At 35.3% G+C, this 19,197-nt stretch overlaps 3 protein-coding genes across 6 annotated transcripts in view; 1 reads left to right on the top strand and 2 right to left on the bottom strand.

The window, feature by feature from the left end:
- Positions 1–7,526, bottom strand: part of efl1 (elongation factor like GTPase 1) — a 93,874-nt gene extending 86,348 nt beyond the window's left edge. The window contains exons 1-8 of one of the 3 annotated variants that reach the window (XM_084109214.1): positions 7,456–7,526; positions 6,566–6,666; positions 6,379–6,446; positions 5,217–5,301; positions 4,993–5,126; positions 4,367–4,504; positions 2,590–2,807; positions 1,458–1,581 (exon numbers count right to left, since the gene is read on the bottom strand). In XM_084109214.1, coding sequence (XP_083965340.1) covers positions 1,458–1,581; positions 2,590–2,807; positions 4,367–4,504; positions 4,993–5,126; positions 5,217–5,301; positions 6,379–6,446; positions 6,566–6,666; positions 7,456–7,514 — 927 coding nt within the window. In that variant the 5' untranslated portion in view covers positions 7,515–7,526. The other 2 variants (XM_084109215.1, XM_084109216.1) reach the window with 2 other exon arrangements.
- A 64-nt stretch (positions 7,527–7,590) lies between these two features.
- saxo2 (stabilizer of axonemal microtubules 2) lies at positions 7,591–10,664 on the top strand. The gene is made up of 4 exons (XM_084108938.1): positions 7,591–7,690; positions 8,299–8,478; positions 8,614–8,816; positions 9,612–10,664. Exons 1-4 carry the CDS (start codon positions 7,653–7,655, stop codon positions 10,580–10,582), a joined length of 1,392 nt encoding a protein of 463 aa, XP_083965064.1. The 5' UTR covers positions 7,591–7,652; the 3' UTR covers positions 10,583–10,664.
- Positions 10,665–11,349: 685 nt separating this feature from the next.
- adamtsl3 (ADAMTS-like 3) overlaps positions 11,350–19,197 on the bottom strand; it is a 167,904-nt gene continuing 160,056 nt past the window's right edge. For both annotated transcript variants that reach the window (XM_084108936.1, XM_084108937.1), the window contains exons 28-31: positions 16,912–17,116; positions 15,674–15,777; positions 15,370–15,584; positions 11,350–13,315 (exon numbers count right to left, since the gene is read on the bottom strand). In XM_084108936.1, coding sequence (XP_083965062.1) covers positions 13,197–13,315; positions 15,370–15,584; positions 15,674–15,777; positions 16,912–17,116 — 643 coding nt within the window. In that variant the 3' untranslated portion in view covers positions 11,350–13,196. The remainder of the gene's footprint in view (positions 13,316–15,369; positions 15,585–15,673; positions 15,778–16,911; positions 17,117–19,197) is intronic.

The raw sequence follows: 19,197 nt of genomic DNA, 5'->3' as shown, positions 1-19,197 counted from the left end.
GAGCTTCAAAATATATGGTTTTGCTAAATCTTTTCAAATCAAGTTTAAAACACACACGCTATAAATGTGCTCACTGCTCAGAAATATGGATAGTACAGGAAAGTGGACCAATAAGTTAAACCAACTTCTGTATGTTAAAACAGACTCATTTTAACCTAAAACAGTGGTTCTGTGTTATGCTGTTTCAGAGCTGAATCAACATGCAACACAAACGTGGTTATCAGATGCAGGAAAGGGCCAATCACAGTATGCAAATAAATGCAAGAAAGTTGACCAATCACAATGTTAAATGGTGAACATTATATCAAAGTCAATGGTAGATTTTCTGACTTTAATCTTAATTTCGATAAAGTGTCAGTAAAAACATTTGGATTTCTGTTTCAAATAAATGCTGTTCTTTTGAATGCAAAAAATTAAGCAGCAGAACAGTTTTCAACATTGATAACAATCAGAGATATTTCATGAGCAGCAAATCAGCATATTAGAATGATTTCTGAAGGATCATGTGACACTGAAGACTGGAGTAATGATGTTGACAGGAATAAATTACATAAAAAAAAAAAGTAAAATAGAACAGATTTATTTTAAAATCTAATAATATTTTTATTTACAATATTACTGTTTTTACTGTATTTTTTATCAAATTGGTGAGCATAAGAGACTTCTATCAAAAAAAAAAAATTACCAAACAAATTTTTTACAGTAGTATACTTTTTAAAAATAAATAGTATTTCAGAATTGTTATTGAATTTTAATTCCGAAATATAAAATGAGTCCATCACAGAAGTGTAGAAGTCAAATCTGTCTGTATAATTTTCATTTTTTGCTAGAGCCAAAATACAAAATATGAGTGTCACGTTATTGACCCTTATAACACTGTATCCAGGTCTGTTATGTTCGGATCAGTGAAAGGATGTTCCACAGGCTTGAAACTAATGTTTGCATGTGTATATGCTCTCTAGTTACTAAGGTGAGGTTGACGTCCATTAGCATATTTGAATGTCCTAAATGGCTCTACAAATCCAGAGAATCTAATGGAGGGCTTCTGCTGTCACATCACTCATGTAGCTCTTTCAGCCCACTTCCTGTCAGTCCTTCAAAGGAGGACAGCAGACACGTATGGGCTGCTTATGAATTAACATTTACAGAGATGGTCAAACCAAGTATATAATGTAACAAACACTCTATAGCCAAATTTTCCGCTTAAAAGTATTTAATGCACCACAACATAGACCTGTATTACGTAAATAATGCACATAAAAAAAAAATTCTCGGGTGCAAAACAACATGACTCTATTGAAAACCCCTACAAAAAATGAATGAGGTGGTACAATGGCAAAAAATCGTAATACCGTGGCATTATTTAATGTTTCAAAATATACCAAATACCAATGTATTACCATGCTACAAGTATATAAACCATGTTAATGTGTATTATCTCTCAGAAATGATTGTACCTGAGCTCCCTTCATGATTTTTTTGGCTTTGGCGTTGAGGTAGAAATCGCCCCACAGAGTCTTGAGCAGAACCCAGAAGCGGATACCCATTTTCTGACTGTACATCTCAGCAAACTGATGGATTCTGTCAGAGCATTACAGAAAATACAATTCAGCATCATTATTTGCACTTGTTATTTGCCATTTTACTTCATCCCATTCAGCATGGTGTCGACGACACGAGTTTTGTAATGATACGATAAAAATACAACATTTTACAACAAAATTCAAAATGGCCAATGCCCAAAATAGCTGATATCAATCAACTCTGATATCAAAAAAGGGAGTGCGTTTCTCTGTTTCTGATTGAGAGATCGATGTCTCATTTGAATCAGTTCAGCACAACTTAACGATATTTAGAAATTTAAAAAAAGGCTTCCTTCGTGGACTGAACAACAATGGACTGAAAAAATTATTTCTAGGCCAAATGATAATATAGCCTCTGTGAAAATTAATCTTGCAGATAAATTAATTGGTACTTGTATGTGGCATGTCACATTCCACTTTCATTGTATGGAAAAGAGCAGTTCAGACATTGTCTAAGAACACATTTTTTACAATTTTTCACATTTTGGAATGGCACATGTGTGATTAAATGATTAATGAACAACTTTTCACTTAATCTAAACCTAAATCTAAATCCTATTCTAAATTTCATTTAATCTAAACTGACCTATTCATTTAATCTAAAAATGCAAATTGGTACTTTACTCTGGAGTGTTTTTACAGTATAAACTGTGCTGAATGTGGTGTGCCTTGGTCCAAAAACATCCTCATGCTCACCAGAGTGCTCTGTTCTATTTGCTCAGCTTTTAGAAATGTCCACCTACACCAGTCATATTAGTACTTTAGCACTTATTTCAAGTATCTAAAACCACAGTTATGTAACACCTCAAAAATGTGCAATACATTAGAAGGGTGGGGAGTCCTGATGCTGAAATCTAGTATAGTATTGCCATCTTGTGAGCCATCGTAAGTACTACAACCAATGCCAGGATGTAATGGGTGAAAGCCAAATTGTAAGTTGCTTTTAAATTAAAGCATTATACAAGATGTTTAAAAAACCCTCAGTTTCAGAAAGGGTAACACGTACCTGAAGCCCCAGCCGTCTATAGCACTGGCAAATACCACATTTCCCCGGTCAGGACTGAAGTAGAGGTCAGAGTCATCGGTTTCCTCTAAACCCGCACTCCAGTCGTACACCTGATCTCCGCTGTCGTTCTCTGTACAGCTGCTCTGAGCTTCTGCGTTTTTCTCCGCTCTCTCCTCCAGAACTTTAGAGGTGAATAACGTGCCGGTAACTGCGTTCACCTGTAGAATAGGCAGAACCAAACATTTATAGCCATAGAGTTTCATCTTTGCTCAGAGACATGTCATACCATAAATTACCAAAATTTCTCCAGTCCAAAAATGCAGATTTTTTAAAAATGATAACATTTATTATTTACTAAATATTGTTTATTAATTATTTAAATAGCTTATATTTAAAATATACTAAATATACTTTAATGCAAAAACTATCACATGATCTTTCAGAAACCATTCTAATAAACTTTTCTTATTATTATCAAAGTGTTAAGAACAATATTTTTGTGGAAACCGTGATACATTCTTTTCCAGAATTCCTTGATAAACAGAACAGAATTTATTGTAAATTAGGGCTGCCTCCGACTAAAGATTTTTCTAGTGAACTAGTAGTCGTTCATTTAAGCCACCGGTCGACTAATCGTATGTTTATATGAATGTAATGACTTAAATACAGTATATATGAGGGGAATACTAAACCGTAATGAAACTCTTATATATATATATATATATATATGGGTGTAATATATAGCCTTTTCCAAGCTCAAGCGCACACATAAAGCTTGCCATAAAGCACTATCAAAATTAATGATTATGAATGTGTCGGAAAAAATAGCAAGGAGACATTTTGATTAGTGTATTAGAGTCAGTCGGCTGCAAAGATGAAGCTGACGATGCTGACTCGCCATCTCCGCAGTAGCCTATAGTGGACGTGCCTTTAGAGAAAAAATGCACCTTTCATACGGATTACATAATCAGAGAGTATTTGAATTGGTTAGTTTAAAAGAAGAAATTTCAAGCTTTCTATAGATATATTTCTCACATCTGTGAGGCAAGTAGCCTTTACGCTGAGTTCCAGTTCACAGAGACCAAGACGGCAGAAAGCGCATCCTGGTTTTGTGTGTTTTTTTTTACAAAAGCAAAACATTTTGTTGTTATTGTGAGTATACAAAAAAAAAAGTAGACCCTTTACAGTTTTGAATTACTCTAATCTGTATGACCTAAAATAAAGGAGTATTTAAAGTTGTGTCTGCTGTTATCAAGTGATCGCGCCAGCGCCTCCATGCCATGCAGTAATCGTGCAATACTTTACCTTCTACACTCCGCACAAACACTTGGATATGAGCCTAATATTAGCGCACTAGGTTAACTAGGTTATCTAGGTTAACATTAGAGCTAAAGTTTAGTTGACTATTAGGGAGCAGCCCTATTGTAAATAGAAATCTTTTTAAGATTATAAATGTCTTTACTGTCAGTTTTGATCAATTTGATGTGTCCTTGCTGTAAAAATATAATGTATCAGCAAAGTATGTGTAAAAAAATAAAAAAAGAAAGAAAATCTTACTGGCCCCAATACGGACATTATATAAATTATATAAAAAAAATACAAGAAAGATCTTTTAAAAACATTTTGTACACTTTGTAACATTTTTACTGTATAAGTACATTTTACATTTGATACAGTATAAGTTGACCCTATAAACGAAATAAAATGTCATAAAAACATGACATATTTTGGATTGTGTGTTCCAGAGCTTCAGCCATGTCTTGGAGCTCTGACTGACCTGCTCTAGTATTTTCTGCAGGTGGGTGTACGCCTCCTGTGAAGTGAGTTTCAGCTCCACAATCAGCCGGTCAATTTTGTTGATGACAAGAACAGGACGAATATTCTCCAGCCAAGCTTGTCGTAAAACAACTTGCGTCTAAAGCAGAAAAGAACGAGATGCTGTTACAGGATGATGTGGTGTAGAGCCTAAAGATCTGAGACATCTTTTTCACAACACAGCTATTGTTGACAACCAGATTCAAAATTCAAGAGATAAAACTGTAAAAAGCGCTATATATTTGTTCTTTCGTAATCTAAAACTTGATCATTTTTGATGCCTTTAGTGAACATCTGATGACCATTTAGTGATGATACAAACAAAAGAGGAATCATTGTTGTGAACAAAGAATCAATTTACTGAAATGTAAATGAAGGACATAACCAACCCTGTTTTCGGTACTTAAGTTGTAATCAGAGATGCAATTACATGAAATTGTAATGGCAATTTCTCTATTTTTACATGAAATTAATGACCAAATAAAAAGTGCATAACAGTGTGTAATTTCTACGCAATCTGTTTAAAACGCAATATAACTTATACAGTGAATATTGACAAAAAAAATACACTCGAGTCAAGGATTATACCTGCGGACACACTCCCTCAACGGCATCAACAACAACAATGGCCCCATCACACAGTCTGACGGCAGTGGACACCTCCGAGGAGAAGTCCACATGACCGGGAGAGTCGATCAGATTAATGAGGTAATCATTTCCTCCTGCAGTGACAAAGATACAGCTCTTAACCGTATTAGGTACAGCAATACATGGTGTTGAATCAGTAAAGCTCCAGACCGCGATGGCATTACCTGTTGTGCAATGTAATGAAATAGCGCTGGACTTCATTGTGATTCCTCTGATCTGCTCATCCTCCCTGCTGTCCAGATATCTCAGCTACAGGAACAGACAGAAAACGGCATTTCAGATCATTATTTTTTTTTATATTTAATTTTTCTTTATTAAGTATCCAATTATTTCCCTCTGATTTTATGGGTAGTTAGCGATTATGGTTGGAGTTAGGCCTACTGTTTGTGTAAAAAAAAAAAAAAAAAAAGTCAGAGAAAGGCTGACTACATGAAAAAAATTTCCATTATTATTTTTAATGAGTTTGCATGAGTTTGCAAACCAGTCTGAATGGCTTACAGGAGTAATTAGTCTGTATCAAGTAAGATGACTGACTCACTCAACTGCAGATTATGATATTTGACTTAAAATGAGTTCAAACTTGTGGCAAATTTGTGAGGTTACTAGTGAAACCTATAACTTCATATTACGCGTTATTTTAGTGTGTGTGAGTGTATACTGTGTATATGTGTCATTCTTTCTTTATAAAATAGAATCTAATAATATTAATTTAAATTAACTTTTATTTTTTTATTTATAGCTTTAATTTTCAGTTCAGTTAATGTTTTAGTAATATTTGATGTGCTTTTGTCAATTTTTTTAGTTTACTTACTATTATTTAACATACAAAACAAACATAAAGACATACATACATACACGTACTTTACTGTAAATACTTCCTTAATTTGTTCTTTTTTTGTATTGTATTGTATTGTATTATATTGCACTGCTGAAGAATGCCTTAGCCTCACTCTAAGCATTTCAGTTGTACAAATTGTCACTGACATTCTGTACACATGAAAAAAAAAAAAAACTTGAAACTAACCTGAAACTAAAACTAGTAATTTGAGTACTTCAAATTCAACAAATTTATTTCTAATTACGTTTATTTCTAATTTTCGATAAAGTGTTTTAAGTCTTTCATCTAATATTTAAATTTGATCTATACTTTATTTTAATTAAGGAAAGTGATTTTTTTTACATTCTTGTCATTGTCAGAGATTTATTGTAATAATTCGTATCTAATTTGAATTTGTATCGTATTTTGAAAAACACTAAATATGTTGGAAAAAAGTATTAGCTATTGTGTGGTCTAATCACTGATAATTTTGCCTTACGTCCACTTACCTTTCCTGCTAAACGACTGGATATAATACCATTACTCGCCACAAGACAGTCGGCTAATGTCGTCTTTCCTATGGCCAACACACATTTACAAACACAAAGTTTTAAGTTTGAGGTAAGATTTTAAGGTAGACGCTTGACCGTTAAAAAAAACAAAGATCTGACACACATAAGCATACTATACACTCACCGTGATCTACATGAGCAAGAATACACAGATTTCTGATCTGTGACGTCTTCTTCTGCAGTGCAATTATCTTCTCCAAACTTGTGTGACCCATTTTTGACTTTCTATGAAGATGAAGTGCAGAACATGAAGATCACTATTAGTACAAATACATTAACAGCAACCCCAAAAACACTTAAGTCACTTCAAACAGATGCTGTTCTCAGTACAGTAACCACAGATCTGATCACTTCGTTTTATTCTATTAATACATGTTTTAAACTGTTTAGATTTCCTGGAATAAAAGATGTTCTAGAGATAATGCTTCACTACTTCCATCAACTATTTTGAATTTATGTTGTCATAAATGGTTTGGATACAATATCACATTCTGAACAGTTAAAAATGATCTTAAAGACCTGACAGCAGCATCAGATAATTCATTTAGAATAGCATATTAATCGGTTTCATCATTTCAAAAACTAAAAAAAGTCATTTTTTTTAAATGTTCTGTCTGTCTTTTTTAAATGCTTCTTGGTTTGACTCTCTTTTTTTTATCTACAGCAATTTTTAAGTGTGTCCAAATCATTTATCTATTGTATAAACAAAGGATGTGGGTTTAAAGTCGATCAATTGCCAAATGTCGTTCTTTAAAACCAAACTCGTGTGTGTGTTGGTGACAACTGGAAGATTTCAGCACATTATTTCTCAGATTCACTCATTCAGAGACTCATTTGACACAAGCAGGTGCAACTTTTCAAAACTACGTCTATTCAAGACTGACTGACAACAAACTGAACATTCATCGCAAACAAAATATATAACAACGAATACCAGTAAAAATGCAACGGATATTCAACGGTCCAATAACTAAATTAACTTACTGAATATATGAAATGACAACAGATACTCACATGTTTCCTCCAGTCCAGGAAGCACAAATGAGCTGACCGTCGCACGCGTCATACGTCATACGTTACGCTGCGTCATCACCAGGACGCTGCAAACAGTAGTTGCCGGGGAAACGGGACGCTTACACTTCAGCGTCAGGAAAGCAGCGAGCGGGTGAGTGAGGAAAAAAGTCTTCTTTTTCCTCAGTAACTCGACGAAAATGACACGGCTCTGTATCTGTAAGATGTGCAATTGTGGGTAAGAGTATGCTTGTTTGTGTTTGTTTATTGGTTTGTGTCTGTAGTCATTTTTGAAGCCCGAGAAGGTGTTTTGAATAATTGATGTGTAACTTTAACGTTAACGTTAGAAGGAATATCAAGTAAGTTAAAGTTAACGTTAATGGAACAAACTAATCTCGAATGACAGAAAAGTGCAAATACTTTAACATTTAAATTATTATATTACATTTTAATTCAATTTAAAAGTTAGTATTTTTTTATTGTTTTCCTCTTTAAATCATTGTATAATTATTGGGAATTCGTGAAGAAAATATCAGGTAACTTAATTTAATTTAATCGTTTTCTTTTTGAAGCACTGTAAAATGCGTCTTGAATACATTGCCAGTGCAAAGAGAATAATATAAAGGAGATGTGTATGTGTGTGTGTGTGTGTGTGTAGTATCAAGAGTTAGTGACCGAGTTTGTTGTATAGTTGCCCTGGACTACACAAACATGTTCAGTTAAAGTACTGCAGGTACTGAAAAGAATATTGTGGTGAAAGACATTAATGAGTTTATGTCTTCTCAGAAGCACCAATTGTTTTTAAACAAAGGCCCTCTGCCTAAAATGCTTCTCCATTACCTTCAGCCGTCACCGTTGCACACACCAGCCCACGGCACTTTTCAGGAAAGGGAGTCAGACCAACGTGTTGTCAGAGTACTCTGAGAAGTATCCTACCTATAAAGGTCACACTCCTTCCAAGAGCCTCAAGCCCCAACTGCAGTATAAAGCTCATCAGGACATGATGGACGGAACAACGACCTCCAGGTAACGTTACATTCGGGGACTGAAATAATAATTACTCGAGTCACTGGGGAGTACTTAAACAATTTGCATTAAAAATGAACTTACAGTAAGATGTTTGCATTGTCAATTAGTTTAATTTTTTTACTGTTTTCTCAGGATGGACTATATCCCATATCCGGTCACCCGTCGCCCTGGGAGGCAGCAGGCCGAGTACAAGCCCAAGCCTGGAGAGATCGACTTAGGAACTACCTATAATCAAGACTTCTACCGATATGAAGTGCAACCATTTGTTCCTTCACGCCCTAAAGCGAGAGCACATCATATGGCTGCACAACCGGTCACCATACCCACCTATACAGGTAGTGACACTTTAGGTCAGTTAGGTCCTGTGATGCTTTCTGAGCAAACAGTTTCAGAATACATACTGAACAACTGGAGCATTTATGAAGCAAACTCATCTATCTGCTGTTAAATCAACTATATTTAAAAGTAAATTTATTGATGTAGAAGACACTTTTATATAGAGCAACTTATAAGGAACATGACAAACAATTTACCAACCCTTCCTTTCAAAAGATTGCAGTCAGTAAGATTTAATTTAGCTTATTCATTTATAATAATAATACTTTTATTCAGCTGTGATGCATTTAATTAATTATAAGTGACAGTAAAGACATTTATGTTACAAAATATTTCAAATAAATCCTATTATTTTGCACTTTCTATTCATAAAAGAATCCTGAAAAATCAGTTTCCACAAAAATATGAAGCATCACAATGGTTTTCAACACTGATAATAAGTGCTAAAACAGCATATTAGAATGATTTCTGAAGGATCATGTGACTTATAAAAAAAAAAATTAAAAAAAATCTTACTAGCCCTAAGCTTTTGAATGGTACTGTATCATAAAAAGCCAAACATATTTGCAGTAGTAAAAGCTAGACTAGTACACAAAATTGAGTTATTATAATAAAGGCCCATTCACACCAAGACCGATAAAGGACAAATTTCGTATGCGAATTTCAGACTGCTATTCTTTAATATTGAGAATGATTTTACAAATCTTTATCGTTATCTGTATAGTTATCGTCCTTGATGTGAAAGTGTCTTAAGTGCCTTTGTTTGTTAAACGTTTTGTATGATGTTTTTAAAGAGGATTTTCGCCCGTGGGAGATCAGCAGACGGGAATTGACTAAGCCTGACACAACGTATCAGCCTCCTACTGCAAAGTTTGGGAATTCCACCACATTCCAGGATGACTTTGTCCACCGAGGCCTCGCGCCACGTGAGAGCTTCAAGCCCTCAAACAAAGCCAAGCTATCCGATGCTCCTTTTGAAAACCTGACCAGCAACAAGCTCTCATATGTACCACACACTATAGAAGCCCGTTACGTTAAACCGCCAGAACAGTACAAACCCAGCAGTGGTCCTTTCCAGGACCTCACTACCCACCGACAGGACTTCCTAGGCCTGCCGAGTCAGCTGCCCAAAAGCTACAAGCCCGAGCCGCTCAAAGTGACCTCCAGCAAGCCCTTCCAGAGCAGCACAGAATTCCGGGACCATTTCCAGCAGTGGCCCGTCTCCCCCCGGCAGGTGCAGAAATCGGTGGAGTACACCAGTCCCACAACACACATGGACCTGACAACCACCTCGCAAACCGACTACATCAAGCACCAAGTCCAACCCTTCCTTTCCGCCAAACCTTTCTCTCTTCCCACTAAGTCTTCCAGGCCCTTCCAGGGCAACACCACCATGAAGGACGACTTCCAGACGTGGGTGGCGCAACGTCAAACCATGATCCGGAAGCCAGAGGAAATCCAGCGAGCCAGTGGGAAAATGGAAGATATGACAACCTTCAGGGCCCATTTTGTCCAGCATGAAGCCCAGCCTAGTCTCAGCTTCAAGCCGCCAAATGCACCACTGCGGACTGATGCTCCCCTACAGAACGAGACCATGTACAGCACGGAGTTCACGCCCAAGAGGATCAGCATATGTCCGGCCAGTTTCGAGTCACCACCGGGGTTTGTTTTCGATAACTGCGATGATCAAGGACACCGTTTCTTCCGCAAGATGTCGTCCGCTGACAGGATCGAGACTCCGAAGGAAATGGTCTTGACTGCTTAAGAAAGTCATCATGTTATTTCTATAAAAGATGACATAAACTAGAATACAATATGATCTCCTTAAATTACTGTAATCCTATGGGTCAATGGGTCAAACTACTTTTCAGAAAACACTGATTATGGATATTTTACAATTTTAGCTAGTTATTGATTTTCAATAGGATGAAACCGCTGTATAACTATGTAGGATATGAAACATGCGGTGCAAGTACTAAAAAATGTCAATCTATATAAATCAGTTTTTGACATAAAATCAACAATATTCATACTCCACGTTTTACTATACCATATTTTTTTAATTCATACTTTTATTTAGCAAGGACACATTAAATTAATCAAAAGTGACAGCAAAGACATTTATAATGTTACAAAAGATTTCTATTTCAAATAAATGTGGTTCTTCTATTTATCAAAGAAAAAAAAAATCAGTTTCCACAAAAACATATTATGCAGCACAGCTGTGTTCAACATTGATAATATTTTAAGAAATGTTTTTTTTTAGCAGAATATCAGTATATTTGAATGGTTTCTGAAGGAGCGTGTGACACTGAAGACTGGAGTAATGATGCTGAAAATAGAAATCCGTTATTTAAACTGTAATAATATTTCACAACATTACTGTTTTACTGTATTTTTAATCAAATAAATGCAGCCTTTTGAATGAAAGCGTAGCTAACCACATAAAGCACAATTTAAACATTACACATTTGATTGTATTACCCACAATATAGAATAAAAAGGGAACAATAATTATGAAGATATATAAAGTGATTGGTAAAACTGTATTTTATTGTATTTGTATCACATAGACTGTTTGCTATATTGACGTGAATAGTACCAAAACTAGCGCTTCCTCAATGGAGTCATGTAACGATGCTTTCTCCACATGGCAATAAGATGCAATGGATTAAATTCATGGATAAATTCTGTGAGTGGCTTATGTACAACATTTGTTGATGTAATTAAAATACATGCATAAAGGCCAGTAGGAAACCATTACATTAGAGATATGGAAAATCCACTGCAGGTGCTATAAGTACGTAGGTCGGTGTTGCGTTTAATCTTAAATATGGATAATATATAGACAAACTAAACCAAGATGTAAGAAAATAAAATCCAAACTTTCTACACTCAATGTACAATATTGCACTTAAAAACACATTATATACAAGACACATTTTACAATGTAGCACTTTGTTTGAACACAAAACGTACATCTAAAAGACGGCTGGAGAAATGTGACTTTTATGGCACATGCCATTTCAATTAGTCAGCGGGTTTTCTGTCATACATTCTACGCCCATATTAACACATTTTCTAATAATAAAGTCAACATGAAAACAAATGTAACCCATTTTACGTTCTTAAAACATGCTACTGTAATCCAATACAAAATGTATTGTTCACAATTCAAAATAGCAATATATATATACGCATGTATCAAAATAGCAATAATAACTTGCTCCCCCTCTGCAACAATTTTCCTTTTTTTGGCTGACATCACAGACACTTCTCAAATGGAAGAGGCTGCATCCTAGGGACGACTTCCAGTCGTGGGTGGCGCAACATCAAAGCGTGATCCGGAAGCCAGAGGAAATCCGGAAATCCAAAATTTAATTTTGGAAAAATATTTTGTATTAAAAATCTTTATATTAACTAGCTTTCTCTATTAATGCGATACAGTCAATCACAACAGTCTGTGGCTTACATTACTGGCAGTTTAGTGATCAATTTACATCAAAACAAAAGATAACATGTATGCCCTCATCTCAGAAGACATTATTTTTGTCTTACATTTCATAATGAACTCAGACAAGCTCAGTGCCGACTTGGTTTCCGTCAGTTCTTTTTCATGAATTGTGGGTGATTTAAGGACGTGAAGGATAAACTTGATGCATCCTTCATAATGAGCTGAATGAAGGCCTTCCAAGAATCCTTCAAATTGTGACGGCACTTTGACGGCGCTTGATATGCAGCCTTACTAGGGCGCAGCCTTCCATTTGAGAAGCACTCCACAAAATCCTTTTTACTTCTTTAACATCACGCCTCTGACCACCTGACTGTATTCAGCATCCAAACAAGTCCTAATGGATAAATAAAATGGGTTGCGACAGCATTTCATGTTGACTTTAAGGTAGGGCTCTGAATTATTTAATTTTTTTATGGATAATGTCTCTCTTAATACTTCAAGCTGTGTACAACTGATATTATTAGTATCAGTGCATTATGTACACTCAAGATGCTTTTATTTTAATTTCCTTCACATAGGTGAATGGTCCAATTAGATTGTCCTCCCATATCCACAAGAAAAAATGCATGTCACTTAAATTAATACACATACAATATCACTTTCAGGGCAAGATAAAATTAAATCTGCAAAGAGAGCCGGTGGAGAGACAAGTCTCAAATCTCAAGTGATTTTCTCTTTGGACTTCTGATGATTGTGGGAAAGCATCCAGTGAAATGTTGACCAGAAAACACTCGTCTGCCACCAGTAGACATCTTTTAGTCCATACACTCCAGGTGTCCAGGGGTTTGCACGATTTTAAACAATACGAGAGACAATCAGTGCGGTGACTGAAAAGGGCGTCTGTTAGTTTCGCCTCTGGTGCTCACTAGGTGGCGCTAGTGTCCTGTGAGCAGGTCTGGCAGCAGCGTTGCCGGTACAGATCCACAGGGCAAAGCTTGAGACGTTTCACCACAGGACAGTAGTGGGTTCTGTCCGTACACTCACCTAGAGAAGTACACACGAAACAAAGGTTATTTAAATGACAACTTGATAAATGATACTTTTCAAAAGCACAATTCACCACATGAATCAGCAAATAATGCAAATGTAACCATTAAAAGGTTAGACTAACCTAGACAAATAAAAAGAAAACAGAAGTTATTTAAACTAAATCATCTGTACTAATTTTCTTTCACTATGAATGAAATAACTAGTTCTACAGAAACTAATGTAACCATGAAAAGATAAATAATAATGACATGCAGTCATTCTTGTTAATAGTTTAGGGTCAAATTCTCACTATTAACTACAGTAGTTGCTTATTAGCTTGCATTTTACAAGGATATTGGCTGTTTATTAGTACGTATAAAGCACATATTACTGCCTTATTCTGCATGACCATATTCTACATCCCTTATTCCTACCCAATAACTAAACTTAACTATTAATAAGCAGTTTATTGAGGCAAAAGTCATTCTTAATACTAAGAATTGGACCCTGGACCCTAAGTGTGACAGAGTCTTTTGTACGATTTTATTATTAATTAATAGTAATAATAGTATATTATTTTAGTTAATTATTATTCATAAAAATATTAATAACTATTACTATTTTTTTATTAATATATTTTCATTAAGGTGAAATATTTGAAGAATTTTTATTTATTGTACACCCTACAGAGAGAAACAGTTTCCTACAATACAAAATTAAATTATATTAAATTAAATTGACAGTTCAGGTCTAAGATGCTCATTGATGGTCAATACATTGTTCAGTTGTGCTAAACTACACACTATAGCTGTGAAACACTTGTTTGTCTTGCTTCGTCCATAAACTGCTTAGACTAGTCTTTAAAGTTAGTCATCTATACTTTTTCTTCGAGACTGGCCCTACATTTTTAAAGTCAGTTACGTAAAAGGGTATTTTGGTATGCAATTCCCCCTTGGTTAGCTGCTAGTTGGTCAAGCTAGTTTTTAAGACAGTCTTAACACAGAGGCTAAGTTTTTGTAACTTGCCCCTGATCTTGGATCAAAATATCGCAAAGATTATTGTAATGAATTTTGGGACTTTGTGCTTCATTGATATCTATACACATGGAAACGTAGGAGACCAGAAATGCAAACTTATGCACACACATGAATGGCACCTTAACATTTCCATCAAGAGGTGCATCAATTTTTGGTCAAGATCTTGTATTGACAATGCAAGAGTCAAGCTCTCTGTAAAGTCTCCTCCAGCACATCCCAAAGACTTTCAATGAATTTAAGATCTGGATCTCGCCAGTTGCATGAAATGATTCTTCATGCTTCCTTCTAACCATTCTTTCACAATTTGAGCCTGATGAATCTTGACATTGTCATCCTGTAATATGGCCATGATGTGTGTCCTACATGATTGTTTAAGAAATGAAAAGCTACACACTCCATCAATTAGGGTTAGAAGAACTGTTGCCACACATATAACATGCTGGAAACATAATAATCACTGCAGTAATGATCCAATCATAGACTCTTAAACATTTGCCTATTTAAATCCAAACAGTGACTTTTTATTGTTTAATAAAAAGAGCGTGATATGATCATGTTCACTGTGGTGTCTGAAGCAACATTGCAGGCTCAAAGTCTAGTGTGACTGCAGCTTCACACTCCAAATACAATATAAGTTAATTTATTGGTGTTATTTTATTAAATATTTCTGCACCCAGATACAAGTTAGGTGACACAAAAAAATGTTTCATTAAGTTTCAGCACAGAAGAGTGAAGAACAAAAAGCAGATGTTTGGACAGACAGGATTCCTGAAGGAGCTTAAAAGAAAACCCCACGAACAAGAGCGAGTTCTCTCGGGACGTTGTGTTAACTTATAAAAAAACAGGCAAATAGCAGCTCTTCAAGAGTGACGGATCAAGCCAATATATTTCGCCCTCAGGTCGGTAATATTTTCCCTTATAAAACATGAGCGCTCTAATGGTGTCAAACAAGGTCAAACATCTTTCGAACTGTACTGACACTAAGCCTGGTTTATAACAAGGGGTTTCAGAGCTAAAACTTAAGAGACCTACTGCCACAGGAAGTGATGTTGCAGTGTTGCCAGGTAACGGGCCGCCGTTGCCAGGCGCAGTGCTGGTCGGGGAGAGTTTTTTTGTTCTGCCGATGGACGCACTCCACTCGACGGGACTGGAAGCCGCTGCCGCACGCCACGGTGCACGTCCTCCACGGAAACACCTTCCAGTGCACGTCACACATCTCGGAGGAGCAGTTCCTCACGGATGACGGCCTGAGAGGTGTTTGGGAATCAGATCATGAATTATAAAAGAGCTTTGCATGTGAGAATAAGTGATGCTGAATATTCCACGAGTCTGGCACCTTTCTTTTGGGTCACATGTTTTGGAGGTGGAGTTGCTGAAGTGTCTGCATGACACCGTTCTGCTCTGTGTGGCCACCGCAGGCCCCAGACAACGGCCCGTGCACTGTTGAACACATCACGTGACATATATATATATACAAATGCTACATAAAACTGATTATAGGTATTTGACGAATGACATGATTTTTTTATGATTGCATGAGAGAGTATATTTGGTAACACTTTACAATAAGGTTTCATTTGTTAACATTAGTTAGTAACATGAACTAACCATGAGCAATACATTTGTTACAGTATTTATTAATCTTTGTTAATGTTAGTAATACAGTCGTTCATTGTTTGTTCATGTTAGTTCACAGTGAATTAACTGATGATAACAAATACAACTTTTGATTTTAATAATGTATTAGTAATGTTAAAATTAACATTATTAACATAAACTTTAATTGATTTAAAATTGTTACCGTATATTTGTATTATAATATTTGTATAATATATAATACATTTTTATTATAATATATTAAATATATTTATTAAAAATAATATTTTAAGTGTTTTTTTATTCTGTAACTGGCCAGTATTTTTAATCATTATTTTTTTTTACTTATTGCAAATATCTTTAAGTTATTAAATATTATTTAAATATATTTCAACATTAACCAAATTTACTTGCCTAATATGTCACAATCCAGTCACCCCCCCCCCCCCCCCCAAGTCCTACCTTAATTGTTTTCCTCATTGAATATTATCTTTCACTTCAGTAATACATTTTAATATTACAAATGTATTTAAAAAATATATATATATTTTTCTCAATTAATATAAGTTCATACAAGTTTAATAATTAATAACAAAAAATATTGTTTAAAAGTTTATGAAAAAGTATAGCATGATCACACTGCAATAAAATGTTCCAAAAGATTTCATATAAATTCTGTTCTCTTGAACTCTCTATTCATCAGAGATTCCTGAAAATTAAAATTAACCATGGTTTTGATCAAATAAATGCAGCCTTGGTGAGCAGAATAGACATAAAAAAATAGCAATGAGTCCACAGAATATATAATATTTGTTCATAATGGTTATCATCAGTTTCAATATTTAGAAAATCTGCTGTACTGGTTACTGGCTAATGATTTCAAAATGGCCAGATATCAAACTATTAGTTATACACTATTTTAGACCCTGTTCAACATTAGAGCGGTTAGGATGAATATAAAAGTGCCAGTAAACGTACCTTCCCCCAGGGTCCGGTGAGCCACTCCACACAGGCGTGAGAGGTGCACTCTTCCCTGTCTTCAGGCCGAGGAGATCCTTCACACGCCGTACGGGACAGAACCCTCGTGCTCCCTGATGCCTCCACCTGCTGACAGGACACCCGCCTCTCTCGGAAGCCCCGCCCACAGGAACTGGAGCATTTCGACCACACTGTTGACACCCAGCTGATGCATACAGAAAGAACATTGTTCAAAGTCAGGGGAGCTTCAAAATGATTAAAAAATCGGAAGTGTTTACTTTTTAAATGATGTTAAAATACTCCACAATCAGCTATCAATTTTCTACATTAAATACCTAGATGACCTACGTTTTTTAAAGTGTGCAGTATACAATAAAGCACACTGAGTAGCACTTTATTGTTGTCCTTCTTACACATGTAGTTACTATAGTAATTACTATAAATCGTGCATAGTTACATCTAACTAACCAAACTCTAATCCTATTGAAAGAATGTGTAGTTTATTATTTTTACTCAGTACTTAAATTTATAATTACACTTCAAATAAAGTGTAACTGCACAATGTATAAAATGCCACAATGCAATGCACTCAACTTGACCTTCCGTTTCCAGTGAGTTTGATGAGCCAAAATTTATGATTTAACATGTTTTTTGATCAGATCACCAAACAATATATTTCAGAGATCATAACTCTTCGCTATTCACTGAATAAACATGCAACGATATGAGGTCATGTGACAGCAATGTAGCATAATCCTATAATGCAATTAATTCTGTTGCACATAATATTAAAATAAAAATAAAAATAGGTAGTACACAGTAAAACCGTTAATAATATAATGACACATGCAAGTATATGATCATTTATAAAGCCAGAATATCAACTTTGACAACATAGTGTTTAGTCATTTAAAAAATACAGTGTTTTTTACATTTCCTGAAAAGTTGCAGTTTTGGTCATTCAAGGTTTCCGATTCTTTTACCTATGTCACAAATATGATGTAAATCTGGCCCTGTCCAACTGACATAAACAGAAATAACAGTTCAGAAAGTCAGAAAAGCTTCAAAACTGGTACAATTTTAATTACAATGTGCGACTTTGTCATTATAATTCCATTTGGAAACTACACACTTCATCTGTAATCAACTTTGTAGACAGAAAATACACTGCAAATGTTTTTTTTTAAATTATTACAGGACATGATTTACATTCACACCAGAGATCCACCTGCAGCATCCAGTCTTATACTTGACATTTATCTAGCTGCATATTACCAATTCTCTGTGCACTCACACAGTTAAACGCACACTAACAAACCTCAAACTTCTAGCTAACTCTGGATATGTGCCATTCCAAACCGAGAAGAATATATATCGCATTCCTAACTGGCGATACGTACGGCTGGATATTTTTGGTTCTTGAAAAAGCACAGGTTGTGCCCGAGTCACTGGGGAGCTCGGAGCCTCTGCGGGGCATTTGGGGTTGTGTTAGAGCGAGAGAAGCAGTAACAAAGACACGCTTTGTGAGAGGATCTCCCGCTGATGGCTCTGAACTGACGCTAAGCGCTTTTACAGAGCCATATGATTCATGCGCTGAGCCCAGACGCATGGCAATAATCAGATGATGTTTTTGGCATGGACGTATAGAAGTCGGAGAGCGTTTGTATGCACTATCTATCCTGTGTTCTCCGTGAAACCCTCAATCAATCAGCTCACGATATGAAACGTGGACTATGCTAATGAGTCAGGCTCGGAATATTTTCTCTGCGGAAAAAACTCCTGCTGGCTTTTATACCAAAGAGTGAGAGTGTGTGCTAATAATATTTAGTTGACAAAATGATTAGTTAAAAGTCAAAATTGACCTTTTTTACTTTTTTAAAATCAGCATTTTATTTTTATTATAATTTTATTCATATTTTGAATTAGCTTTTATTTTTATATTTATTAATAGACAAATTTCGTTTAAGTTTTTCAACTAATATTTCCGCTTTACTTCAATTAACAGAAATGTTTTTTAAATATTTTTAGTTAACGATAATAACGCTGTCTTGAATATGTCCCTGGTCTTATTGTTCAAAAATGTTTCATGAAAAATGTCAATGAAATTATCAATACTAAAATTGCAATTTGCAATGGCAGAACGAAATAAATAAATAAAACAAAAATATTAACCAACTAGATCACATTTTAAATATGTTGCAAATGCCATTTCATGCTGTTTTTATGAAAAGCATGGTGAAGAAATAAATTCTTCGTTTTTGTTACCAAAATCAAGAAAAAATGCAT

This window comes from Abramis brama, assembly GCF_963993115.1.
Source record: "Abramis brama genome assembly, chromosome: 3".
Lineage (NCBI taxonomy): Eukaryota > Metazoa > Chordata > Actinopteri > Cypriniformes > Leuciscidae > Abramis > Abramis brama.
This window is presented reverse-complemented; position numbering and strand designations above follow the sequence as displayed.